At 43.9% G+C, this 11,986-nt stretch overlaps 2 protein-coding genes across 2 annotated transcripts; both read right to left on the bottom strand.

Annotated features, from left to right (window-relative positions):
• Nucleotides 1-597: 597 nt before the first annotated feature.
• Nucleotides 598-1,224, bottom strand: RNASE11 (ribonuclease A family member 11 (inactive)). Its single transcript, XM_028119413.2, has one exon. It carries the CDS (start codon nucleotides 1,195-1,197, stop codon nucleotides 598-600), a length of 600 nt encoding a protein of 199 aa, XP_027975214.1. The 5' UTR covers nucleotides 1,198-1,224.
• A 4,519-nt stretch (nucleotides 1,225-5,743) lies between these two features.
• On the bottom strand, nucleotides 5,744-10,077 carry RNASE12 (ribonuclease A family member 12 (inactive)). The gene is made up of 2 exons (XM_028119565.2): nucleotides 9,513-10,077; nucleotides 5,744-6,362 (listed from the first exon to the last, which is right to left on the bottom strand). Exon 2 carries the CDS (start codon nucleotides 6,322-6,324, stop codon nucleotides 5,887-5,889), a length of 438 nt encoding a protein of 145 aa, XP_027975366.1. The 5' UTR covers nucleotides 6,325-6,362; nucleotides 9,513-10,077; the 3' UTR covers nucleotides 5,744-5,886.
• Between the last annotated feature and the right edge of the window lie 1,909 nt (nucleotides 10,078-11,986).

Raw genomic sequence — 11,986 nt, 5'->3', positions numbered from 1 at the left:
TAGCAGATGGAGGAATGGAGATTGCATAGGGCCGGAGCTGCTGACTGAGGGCAGCAGCTAAGCAAAAAGCATCTTTTTCCTCTGGCATCTTCTGGAGGACAGGCAGATACCTGGTTACATGGGTGGGTGCTCACATTTTGTGTGCATCAATGCACACACTTAATTTGAAAAGAAACAGTGATAATATCCCCGATGCTCATTCACTATTTCTCTGAATAGTCTCAGTGGCAGTACAATTAACTTTCAATTATCAATATTGGTTTTGGGCCTTTCCTCCTTAATTTTGTCAAGTTGGGTGGACTCTGCCTCTTGGCTTTATAGCTGAGCTAGGATGGAATTCAGTTTAGTTCAGAGAAAGTGTGTGTGTGTGTGGGTGTGTGTATGAGAGAGAGAGAGTATCTGTACTCCAGGATTAATTATAAATTTTAATTGAATTCTCCACAATTTGGGATTTTTTTATTCCTCCAGTTAGTATAGATAATCAAGAGTTTACTATAGTGCTGAAAATGTAGATACAGATAATAGAAGGACATAAACAAGAATGAGAATAAGTATGTCCTTCTTTAGATAGACTCTGGTCTCAAAGCCCCATGGGATTTACAACTTAGAGCCACTAACTAACCAGCTCATCAGAGAATGACCTGTCAGCACTGCCAATATTTTCTTCAATGAAGTATCACTGTGGTATTGGCACCTGGGGAATTGTTTGCCCGTAGTGAGCTGGCACATAGTGGTCTCCAGGGCTGGGCTCCTAGAGCAGCTTATGCTAAGATTCTGTCCACACTTGCAGCTGGAGGCTTCGGGGGCACCATGAATCACTTCCTTGGAACCATGGATGAAGTTATAGCTTAATTTGCATGACCCATTAGCTTCTGAAACTTTTCTCCAGACCACTATGTCATCGCAATACTCTTTGTCATTACCTGAACTGTTTCCTTTGGCGAAGCTATAATGTAATCTTCTGAATGTCAGTAATGAGGAAGACAGAATATCCTTGGACATACTGAGGCTGGTATTTTTATATAACAGAGTCAAGTTCATTAGTACCTCAATAGTTTGTCTTTCTTGGTCACTGTTTGCCATGTCATATGGCATCTCTCCCCCTGAAAATTCTTCTTTAATTATCTCCATTATGCTTTCTGAAGCTCCTGCAAGAACCAAACCCAGGCTGAGTAGCAGCAGAGAGAAGGTCTCCATCTCAGATCTAGGGTAATCTCTTCTGCAGTAGAAATAAAAAAAAAGTAAAAGATGAAAATAAAGAGAATATTAATGAGATCGCTCTCTCTTCCTTATGGCAGTTAGTCCAGGATTGACTCCGACGTGTAAACTTGGGCTCCTTCAATGGAAGGATGATGGCATGAAAAGATAATCAGCTGTGGAATCTGTAGACCCAGCTTCAAATCCCTGCCTACCCTCTCATAAACAATTTACTCCTTCAACCTCAGTTTGCCCCATGTGAAAAAAGGAAAGGTGAGACTTATATAAGGGAATGTGTTTAAAGTGCCCCAAACCAAGTAGTCATCTCTCTCCCTTTTCCCCTTGTCCATAATCTCACTGGAAGGGTCTGCAATCCACATCATGGTCCTAATAATCTCACCCAACACATTCTTTGCTGCTGCCGGGTCTCCTACAGCCTCACGCAGTACTGGGCACATGGCAGCCATTTAAAAGCATCTCTCATTTCTTTTCCCACCCATTCTCAGTCATGGAATTTCCTTTACCAGTTCTTCTGACAAGTAGATCCTGCTGAGAAAGAATCCAGCTTGTTATGGGGCAAGAAGTGAAACTGTATTTGTTTCCTGGAAGTTTCTGTTATTGGTCTAGCTGAGGGAAGGAGGGGCAAGAAAGGGGTAGGTAGCATTGCATGAGACAGAAGGAGAGGACAACGTGGAGTCGAGGATGCTCGGAGAAGTTCATAAAGTGTGCTTTTGGCTGCCAGAATCTCTGTGACGTGGGCAGCATCACTGTTTCTTCTTCTGTGGAATCTTCCCTGTTTATGCTTTAACCCAAAATGATTTGTTTTTAGCTTTTTTGAAACCCTACAGCACAGATTACATCGCACTACATTTTATATGTTCTTTTTTTTGTTTTTCAAGTTGGCTAGTATACATAATTCTTTTCTCCCTTTTTTTTTAAGTGTGAAAATTCCTTGAGGCTGGAACTTAGTTTAGGCTTCTTTTTATTCTGTACAGAATCAAACACCGAAGAGCATATATGCTTGTTTCTCAACATTTGTTAACAACATAACATGGCTTGACTAGTGTAGAAAACCCTTTACTTGAGATCAATGCTGGGAAATTCATAATGAAAATCTCAGAAAGAATGGTTATTTAGGGTGATAATTCTTTCCCTTGCTTTAGAAAGAATTCCTTTCAGGGTGCTTGGGTGGCTCAGATGGTTAAGCGTCTGCCTTTGGCTCAGGTCGTGATCCCAGGGTCCTGGGTTCGAGTCCTGCATCGGGCTCCCTGCTCTGCAGGAAGCCTGCTTCTCCCTCTGCCTCCCCCTCTCTCTCTCTGACTCTCATGAATAAATAAATAAAATGTTTAAAAAAATAAAAGAATTTCTTTCGCTCCCACCTCTAAGAGCCTCTTTCCCTTATATCTCCCACATTATCACTCTTACCTCCTAACCACTGCTCCTTGCCCCTCCAATTCCTTGGGTACACTACTTTTCTAAAAACAGCACTTGTAATGACACTATTTCAAAAACCTTGACGTATCCCCATTGCCCGCTGGAGGTAATCTAATCCCCTGAGGCCACTTCGTCAAAGGCTCTTCTTGATCTAATCTCCACCTGCTTCTCAAGCCTCTCTAGCATTATTTTAGTACACAAACCTGCTCTAGTCAAATCAGCGTGACCCACCCTTCTCTGAATACACCCTGTTCTGTCTCTCCATGTTTGGTCCTTTCTTGGAAGCCTACTTTTATTTCTGCCTCTTGAAATCCTTCAAAGCCCATTTCAGATCATATTCTTTCTTTAACACATTTTTCACTACTTAAGTCCACCAAATCCATTGTTCACTTCCCTGATCTTCTTATCACTCATTTCTTTTATTATTATTATTATGTAAGTATGATTGACAGGCAATGTTATGTTAGTTTCAGATGTGTGACATAGTGATTTGATAATTCTATATATTCACTTCTTATAACACTCATTTGACATGAACACATGTGGACTTGTATTTTTTTTTATTATATTTAATTTAAAAATGTTCTGTGTGTGAAAATAGAGCAAAGACCCAGGACTAAGAATATATAAGCCCTTAATAATTGGGTTGAAGGGGAGTAAGTTGGAGGGGGAGACGAACCATGAGAGACGATGGCCTCTGAAAAACAAACCGAGGGTTCTAGAAGGGAGGGGGGTGGGGGATGGGTTAGCCTGGTGATGGGTATTAAAGAGGGGCACGTTCTGCGTGGAGCACTGGGTGTTATGCACAAACAATGAATCATGGAACACTGCATCAAGAACTAATGATGTAATGTATGGTGATTAACATAACAATAAAAATTATTAAAAAATAATTGGGTTGATTGATTATTGATAGATGGCTAGGAATTAAGTGGATGTATTCACGTGTGTGGCTTGAGCATAGACTTGCTGCAAGTTGAAGGGAGTAGGGGAAAAGGATTTAGATTTTTTCCTAAATATCCTCTACTGTCAACATCAGTAGTGAGGTGAACTAGAAAAACAGAAAGACAATGCGGAGAAGAATGAAGAGGAAGAACAGTGCAGAGATTCTGCACTGAAACTATTTTTCTGAAACATCTTTTTTCAAGTGCACAGAATTCACAACTATCTGAATTTGATTTGGACTGCTAGGTGCCCATTTAAAAAAAAAATACCCTCTCGAACTACAAATGTCTAATACACCGCAATTCATTTGCATTGGCTCTTGATCCCTATTGAATGAACCTATTCCCAGAATAGATTCCACTGGAGAGTCTCAGTTATTCACATCTTAGTGTGAATGCATTTATCTGCAAGATTTTTGTTTCTACTTAGAAAGAGGGAAGAAAAAGCAGAAGCAGTGGGAAGGAAAAAAGAGCCAGTAAAGCCTAGAGGAGGGGCAGGAAAAAGAATCAGAATTCAGAACATAGAAACAGGGACCTTAAAGACACATTTCAGCTACTTTAAAATTTTGCCCAAGAAATGATGGGGCTACAGGTGATATGCTAGGGACCACTTGATCCTGCTCAGCATCTGAGGGCTCTGCTTTCTGGGTGACATCCAAATGTCCATGAAGATAACAGTGAAGTGGGACTCCCCTGGAGAAATGGGTCATGAGCAAGCCTTGCCTACTTACAAGGCTGCAAAGTGTACTTTACTCACAATTGTTAAGTGTCCTCCCTCTGTGAATTGAATCAGTCAGTTAGAATTTGATGCTTGCAAAAGACAGAGTTAACAGCTAGCATAGGTGTACCTCCTTTTTTTATCTGACCTTGAACTAAGTCCAAATAAATAATGCAATAGTTGAAGTCTCTCAACTGAAAAGATAAGAACAGAAAGGGCCCTCTAAAGCTTGTGCGTTGCCTGTGCCCGCGCTAGCTCACTGTGTTTCTGGCCCTCACAGGATGGAAATGTCATAGCTCAGAATTAGTGACCCCATAATCTGGCGCTCAGCTGCCAATTACCTCTTATTTCTCAATACTCTCCTGTACTAACCTTCCCCTCCAACAAGGAGAAATGGAATTGTGGAGTAACAGGCCTGGAAACCTCAAAGACTAGCTAGTCCAAGCCCCTCACTTCCCAGATGTGGGGACTAGTGCTCAGAGAAGAACAGACTTAATCAAATCGGCGGAATGAGGAGCCTCTCCTTCTTTTCGTTCTCCCCCCTCGCCTTCTAACTCTAAAGACGTCCTGCCCACAGTTGGATGTGGGAGAGCTAAACAACCAGCTCAGCTGTAAGATCTAAAAGGGGAAAGGAGTTAGGAGTCTGGATGCAAGTTCTCTGTTCCTTCCAGGGATGCAAGCGCAGGGACAATGAGCTCTGAGAGTATCAATCCCGCCCTAGAAATCCTGATTCATTTCTCTCCATGGTCTTTAAGGGACATGGTTTCTGACCAGTCAGGCAATCCTTCCGATCCCCCTTTTTCTTTCTTTCAAGGCACAGAGGCAGCTGCTGAACGGGAACAGATGCAGTTGGAATTATATGTGCCATCTTTAGAGAAGACCCTAATCGACTACTCCAAGTGCCTCGACACCTAGGATCAAGTCTGGGAGTACAGCGGGATGAGAGGACACACTTATTCCCGGTACAAAATTTAAGGGGGGTGCCAAAAAGCTCAGTAATCAAGATAAATACTTTAATGCAATAGTTAAAAATCTTAATTTAATGCAAAATAATCTCTGATCAAGAAATATCAAAATGTCATAGAAGAGGATCTGACCCTGTACTGGCACAATGCACCGATACCCTAAATCCAACCCTGTCAGACTGGGTTGTTTAGGTCTTGACTTAAAACTTAGATATTTTATTCATCAGAGATTTTTGCATTAATTTTGATTTTTTAAAAATTTATGTATCTAGATTACTGGAATTTTGGGTGCCCCTTAAATTTTGAACCTGAAGTGAGTGCCTTGCTCACTTTACCCTCATCCCAGTTCTGCCTCTGATTCACTTTTGGGTCTCAACAAATGACCCAAGGAAAAGGGACAAGAAATTAAAACACATGCAGAGTTTATGATTTAATTCAGTAGAGGTTTTTTTTTTTATTAAAGCAGAATAAAAAGATTCCAGCTCAGCAATATTAGAAGGATAAACGAATTACTAGTGGCCACCCAGTTCGCTCAAGGCATTATCCTAGGTCCACAGTTCAGGTGTGCCTCAGGGAGAGCGAGTACCCCTGAGAGAGGAAAGAGAGGATCTCAGACACTGGTCTCAACTTATTCAACATATTTCTGGAGACTAACTGGCCCCATATCATCACAAGTGACAACAATGAACCCCTTCATGGAGGACACTTGGTACCTGCAGGCAGGATATCTGGTGCCTCCAATGAGCTGACACACTGTCATTTTGAACTTGGTCATACTCTGGAAACATAAAATGGAAGAATGGTTCTGACAAATCCTCTTCTTGGAAGAGGTGCAGACCCTATTGATATTTCGAGGCCTCTCGTGGATGAAAACATGCTCCTTCTTGCAGGTGTTGTCAGGTCCCCTGATGACTCTTTGTAAGACCATATGGTTGCAATACCTTACGGGAATGTCACTCTGAGGGTAGTCCACATGCAATTGCTCCATGGTTAAGACCTCTCCTTCCTCATTCAGCTCGTTCTCCCAGAACAGAAGCAGCAGGAAAATGATCACCATTAGGATCATCAGGGGTAAGATTCCCTTCACATCTTCTGCTCTAACTCCTATAGGGTAAGAAGAGACGGGACATAGCCAAAGGTATTCAGATTCCTCCAGCCCCAGCCCCTGATTTGCTCCCCCACCCTTGGGATATTTTACATCTTTCTGCTAATTAAAATCTCATGTGAGGGGGCGCCTGGGTGGCTCAGTCGGTTAAGCGTCTGCCTTCGGCTCAGGTCATGATCCCAGGGTCCTGGGATCAGGCACCGAATCGCATCGGGCTCCCTGCTCAGTGGAGAGCCTACTTCTCTCTCTCTCGCTCCCCCTGCTTGTGCTCTCTCTGTGTATCAGATAAATAAATAAAATCTTTAAAAAATAAATAAGCAAAATCTCATGTGACTCTGCAAGCTCCATCTAGAGGTACAACTCCTCAAGAAAAGCCCTTTCGGACCATTTCAGCTCTCTCAGTTTGGCTTTGAACTGTTCTCTGTTCATTCCATTGTGTTGTATTTGTTTTGCTTCTGCAAGCTCCTTGAGAGCTCCTATTTCTCCTGAATTCATCAGAGTGCTTACCACAGAGCCGGACATGTAGAAGGATGCTCAAAAGTACCCATGCCTGATTGTTTTTTTCCTATTGCTGAATGACTTCCTTTCCCATAATTGTCTCAACACTAATTCCATCCAATTCCACATGTTTTCAGCACTGTCTTCTACTCTGTTCTTCCCAGTTCTTCCTGATCTCTCCTACTAGGCTAGCTCCTCTCACCTTTTGCTGTAGGTCTCAGAGGTAACATATCCTTGTGATCATGGATCTGAGAAAGTCCTTTGTGTCTAGCTCTTCCTTGACAATAACAGGTAGGGAGTCAGTTGAGTGTGGGGAGGGCCAAAGTGTAAAGAGCATAAAGGGAGGAGCCTGTGGGGAGTGTGCTTTGGTGCCATAGGGAAGGAGGGCAAGTTACCTCCTAAGTGAGAGTTGCATAAGGCAGGTCCCTAATGTGTCCTCATTAAACAAGCGTGGACTTTCCTAAACGTTTATTAAAGTCCTGATGTGTGTCAGACACAGTATCCTGTTTTTCAGATTTGCAGTCAGTCCTTACTACAAACCCGTGAAATAGCTATTACCCCCATTTCATTAAAGAAGAGATGAGTTGCAGAAAGCTTCAGGTGGAGAGAGGAGATGGTGAGAGTAACAAGAGTCTCACCCTCTCAACACTTCACACTTGAACGCCAAGTTCTAGCAGGTGTCATTCCCACAGGGTGTCCAGGACAGGACAGAAACAATTCCCTGACATTAACATTAGTCTTGATAAAGCCCTGGGCTGCTGGGGGAGTATGGCATGGTTCCCAAACCCTGCTGAACATTGGAATCCCCTGGGCATTTCTCAATGCCACCTTGAAACATTCCGCTTTAATTGGTGTTGGGTGTGACCCGAGTCTGAGATTAGTAAAAGCTCCTCCAGTGATTCTAAATGGAGGAAATTTTGGAACCACTGGCCTATGATATTCTTGGGAAACTGACATGGGGAACCAGCTGAAGAGGGTTTGGTGAAAGACAGTGGTACAAGGCATTGAGAAAATAGAAGACTTTTTGTTGCTATCATCTCCTGGTCCTTTGATATAGAAATGGGAAAATGGACTTAATTTTACTACTTCTTGCCCCGAAATCATTTCTCTTTTGGAGAGACAGCTACATAGTCTTCTCTCTACACATCGGTGTCTTTCTAACTGGTAAGAAGAAAACGATTTTGGGGTGGAAACTACTGGAAAAGTCTTCAAAGAACAGGTCTCTTTCTATATAACAACAAAAGCGTAATTCCAGAGCATGAAAATGAACAACCAGAAGGTTATTATTTACTTTCCCCAAATGTGCATAATTGGCATTCTTTCAGAATTCAAACTGTCCTGTTTGGGATACGTGTTGCCTCGTGCCACCAAGATATAAATGCATAATTAATTGTTCCTAGTGAACAAATTTTGATTTGCACACCATCTGCGGAAACATTTCCACTGTATAAAGAGAAATATATATACATATTGTAATATGTTCAATATATCCTGCTGAGACTTCCAAGTAGCTGAATTACAGATGGTATGTTAAATTTGCAAACCCGAAGGCAATGTTTGTTACAAAATTTATCTTCAACTGTAGCAGCTGGACCTGTCTGTACATTTCAGAGAATTACCCTGCAGAAATTGAGCTGAGACTGGGTTCAAATGTTCAATAGTGCTGGCAGCCTGGGAGAACTTGTAATACCTAAAACCAATTAAAAGTTAACATCTAGATATAAGGGACTCACTCCTGTCAGCAATAAAAAGGAAATTTGGGGGCACATGGGTGGCTTAGTCGGTTAAGCATCGGCCTTCAGCTCAGGTCATGATCTCAGGGTCTTGGGATCAAGCCCACATCAGGCTGCTTGCTCAGTGGGGAGCCTGCTTCTCCCTCTCCCTCTGTCTTCCTCTCCCTCTGTTCCCCCTGCTTGTATCTTCTCTCTCTCTGTCAAATAAATAAATAAAATCTTAATAAAAAAAAAAACTTCAGAAGAGAAAAAACTGTCAAAAACGATGAAAAGCCAATTTGAGTAGAGAAGCCAAAATGGGTGATGAATAATGCCCAACTTCATTAGTAATCAAATAAATGGAAATTAAGATAACCAACAGATATCAGTTTATAACCATCAGATTATCAAAAATTAGAAAATCTTACATCAAACGCTGGCAAAAATGTTAGTGGGCATGAAAATCGGTGTGGTGATACAGGAAAATAATCTGGAAGTATGTGGTGAAATTAAGAATGGATATACCTGGGGATGCCTGGGTGGCTCAGTCGGTTAAGCATCTGCCTTCGGCTCAGGTCATGATCCCATCGAGTCCCACATCAGGCTCCTTGCTGAGCAAGGAGGCTGCTTCTCCCTCTGCCTGCCTCTGTCTCTCTCTCTCTCTGATAAATAAATGAATAAAATCTTAAAAAAAAAAAAAAGAATGGATATACCTGGGGCGCCTGGGTGGCTCAGTCGTTAAATATCTGCCTTCGGCTCAGGTCAAGATCCCAGGGTCCTGGGATCGAGCCCGGCATCGGGCTCCCTGCTCGGTGGGAAGCCTGCTGCTCCCTCTCCCACTCCCGCTGCTTGTGTTCCCTCTGGCTCTCTCTCTGTGTCAATAAATAAATCAATCTTAAAAAAAAAACACACACACACTCTTAAAAAAAAGGGATATACCTTGAGCCCTTGTGAGTTCTTGCAGATGGAGCACATGAAGGGGTGTTCATCACGGCATGACTGGTGGCAGAACAGGGCTGGAGGAAACTTAAGTGTCCCCCGTGAAGGGAATGGATGAGTAAAGAAGCGCTGGAAGATAGTATAAAGCAGTTTTAAATAATGCACTAGATTTACAAATTAACAACATGGATAGAACTCGAAAACGTGGTGCTGTGTGAAAAACGGTACGAAACAGAATGAAAATTCTTTCCAGTTTATTTAAATTTAAAACATACATGCTCCAAGATAAGACAAAAAAATTTCCAAGGATACACAACATCTAAATAGGATGGAAGAACATGGATTAAACACTCTAGCATAGGTGCCTGGGAGGGTGAGAGAAATAGAAGCAGGCACAAGGAATAAAAGGGGAAATAATAAGACTGAATAAAACAAAAGAGAGGCCTAGCACGGGCTATAAAGGGACTAGGACATACTCAGTTCCGTGTGTCTGAAAAGGGAAATGAGGGAGGAAGGAAAGAAGGAAGGATGGAGGGAAGGTGGCAGGAGGAGGAAGAAGAGAAAAGGAAGGAGTTGGGGGGAAGGGAGGGAGGGAGATGAGGAGGGGGAGGAGGGGAGAAGGAAGAAGGGGCTGACGGGAGGAGGAGGAGGAGGAAGGGGCTGACGGGAGGAGGAGGAGGGGGAGGAAGAAGGGGCTGACGGGAGGAGGAGGGGGAGGAAGACGAAGAGGAAGGAGGAGAGGAAGGCAAGGGAGGGAGAAACTGGGTCTGTTTTCAGACGCCTGGCTTGTCCTGAAGCTCCTCCCCACACCCCGACCCCCCTTTGCCGAGCCTTAGGACAATGCGGCGGGGGACGGGGGGCTACAGGAGCCACATAGCTGCTGGAAACTAAAATTCATGTCAGGCTGTAAACCATCATTAGCAGTTCCCCTAATTACTCATTTTGTCAAATGAATAAGCTGCCCTGCAGGTTGGCTACCCAGCTCCAGCACCGGGTGATAGCAGAGGAAGGGAACACTTACTCTGGGGGCCTCCAGCCGGCACATATGGGGTTCTGCTATGTTGAGACCCCCACATGGAGAGGACGCATGGGTAGAGAGAAAGGCTCCCAGGGCTCCCCCGTTTCGGCTCTCCCACAGGAAACTGCGGAGGTTGTTCATGCCCTGTGGATGTGCTTGGCCACCCTTGGGAGGCTTCTGCAAATTGCCCGATGCCACGCTCAATTTAAGGCAATGTAGCAGATGGTATTTTCCAAAAATGGCCACAAAATATTTTCCATTCTACATTCTCTTCCAGAATCTCGACACTCCCCTATTAAGAGGTAGCGTCCATGTCCTTTCCTGAGAACCTGGGGGAGCCTCTGGGTCTGCTCCCACTAAGGTAGTATATAGTGCAAGGGATCCTATGTGAGTTCTGAGACTAGGTCACACACACAGCTTCTGCCCGGCCGTGGCTCTCTTGGGGTGTTTGGGTGCCTTCAGCCGCCGTGTGTGAAGTCTGGCAATATTGAGGCCACCACCTGGAGATGCCCCATGGATAGCAAGAGATGCCCAGATTGCCCCACCCATTCCAGTTCCCTGATGTTCGAGTCTTCTTAGCCCAGGAGCCAGACTGCTGAGTGGCAAAACCTATGCAACCAACCAGCTCCAGCCACCATGTGAATAAAAACAGGCAAGACCTAAGTAAGAACTGCCCAGCTGATCTCAGTCAGCCTCCAGATTAAGGATCCACATAATTGTTACTATTTTTGGTCACCATTTTAAGGTGATTGTAAAGCAGCAGTAGATAAGCAGAACACGGGCTTCACCACTTTGCTAAATCTCCTGAGGCAAATCCAATCCCACAAAGGTTAAGCAATAATAGATACCAGTGAAGTTTTCTTGGGTAAAGAGTTTAAGTTCTCACACAAACAATAATGCAAAATTAGTTTTATTTCTTTATTTTTTTAAAGATTTTATTTATTGGAGCGCCTGGGTGGCTCAGTCGTTAAGCGTCTGCCTTCGGCTCAGGTCATGATCCCAGGGTCCTGAGATTGAGCCCCACGTCAGGCTCCCTGCTCAGCGAGTGCTTCTCCCTCTCTTCCCCACCTGTGTTCTCTCTCGCTATCTCTCTCTCTCTCTCTCAAATAAATAAATAAAAGATTTTATTTTTTATTAAGGAGAAAGAGAGAGGGAGAGAGCACAAGCGGGGGTGGGGGGAGACAGGCAGAGGGAGAGGGAGAAGCAGATTCCCTGCTGCTGAGCAGGGAGCCTGATGCGGGGCTCGATCCCAAGACCCGACTGAGCCACCCAGGCACCCTGCAAAGCTAGTTTTAAAATCTCCACCTGATGTAAAACTCCCAAAAGTTCCTTTTTAACTCCCCAACTCTCTCCATCCCTGCCCGGAGAGCCTCCCCTGTGCTGTGGGTTAGCTCACAAGGTCTCCCGGATTCCACCGGCTCTCCCCATGCCCCCTACGTTCCCATCAATCACCTCG

The sequence above is a fragment of the Eumetopias jubatus genome, unplaced genomic scaffold, assembly GCF_037043125.1.
Source record: "Eumetopias jubatus isolate StellerSeaLion01/CBP00866 unplaced genomic scaffold, mEumJub1_p1.0 scaffold_7, whole genome shotgun sequence".
Classification (NCBI taxonomy): Eukaryota; Metazoa; Chordata; class Mammalia; order Carnivora; family Otariidae; genus Eumetopias; species Eumetopias jubatus.
This window is presented reverse-complemented; position numbering and strand designations above follow the sequence as displayed.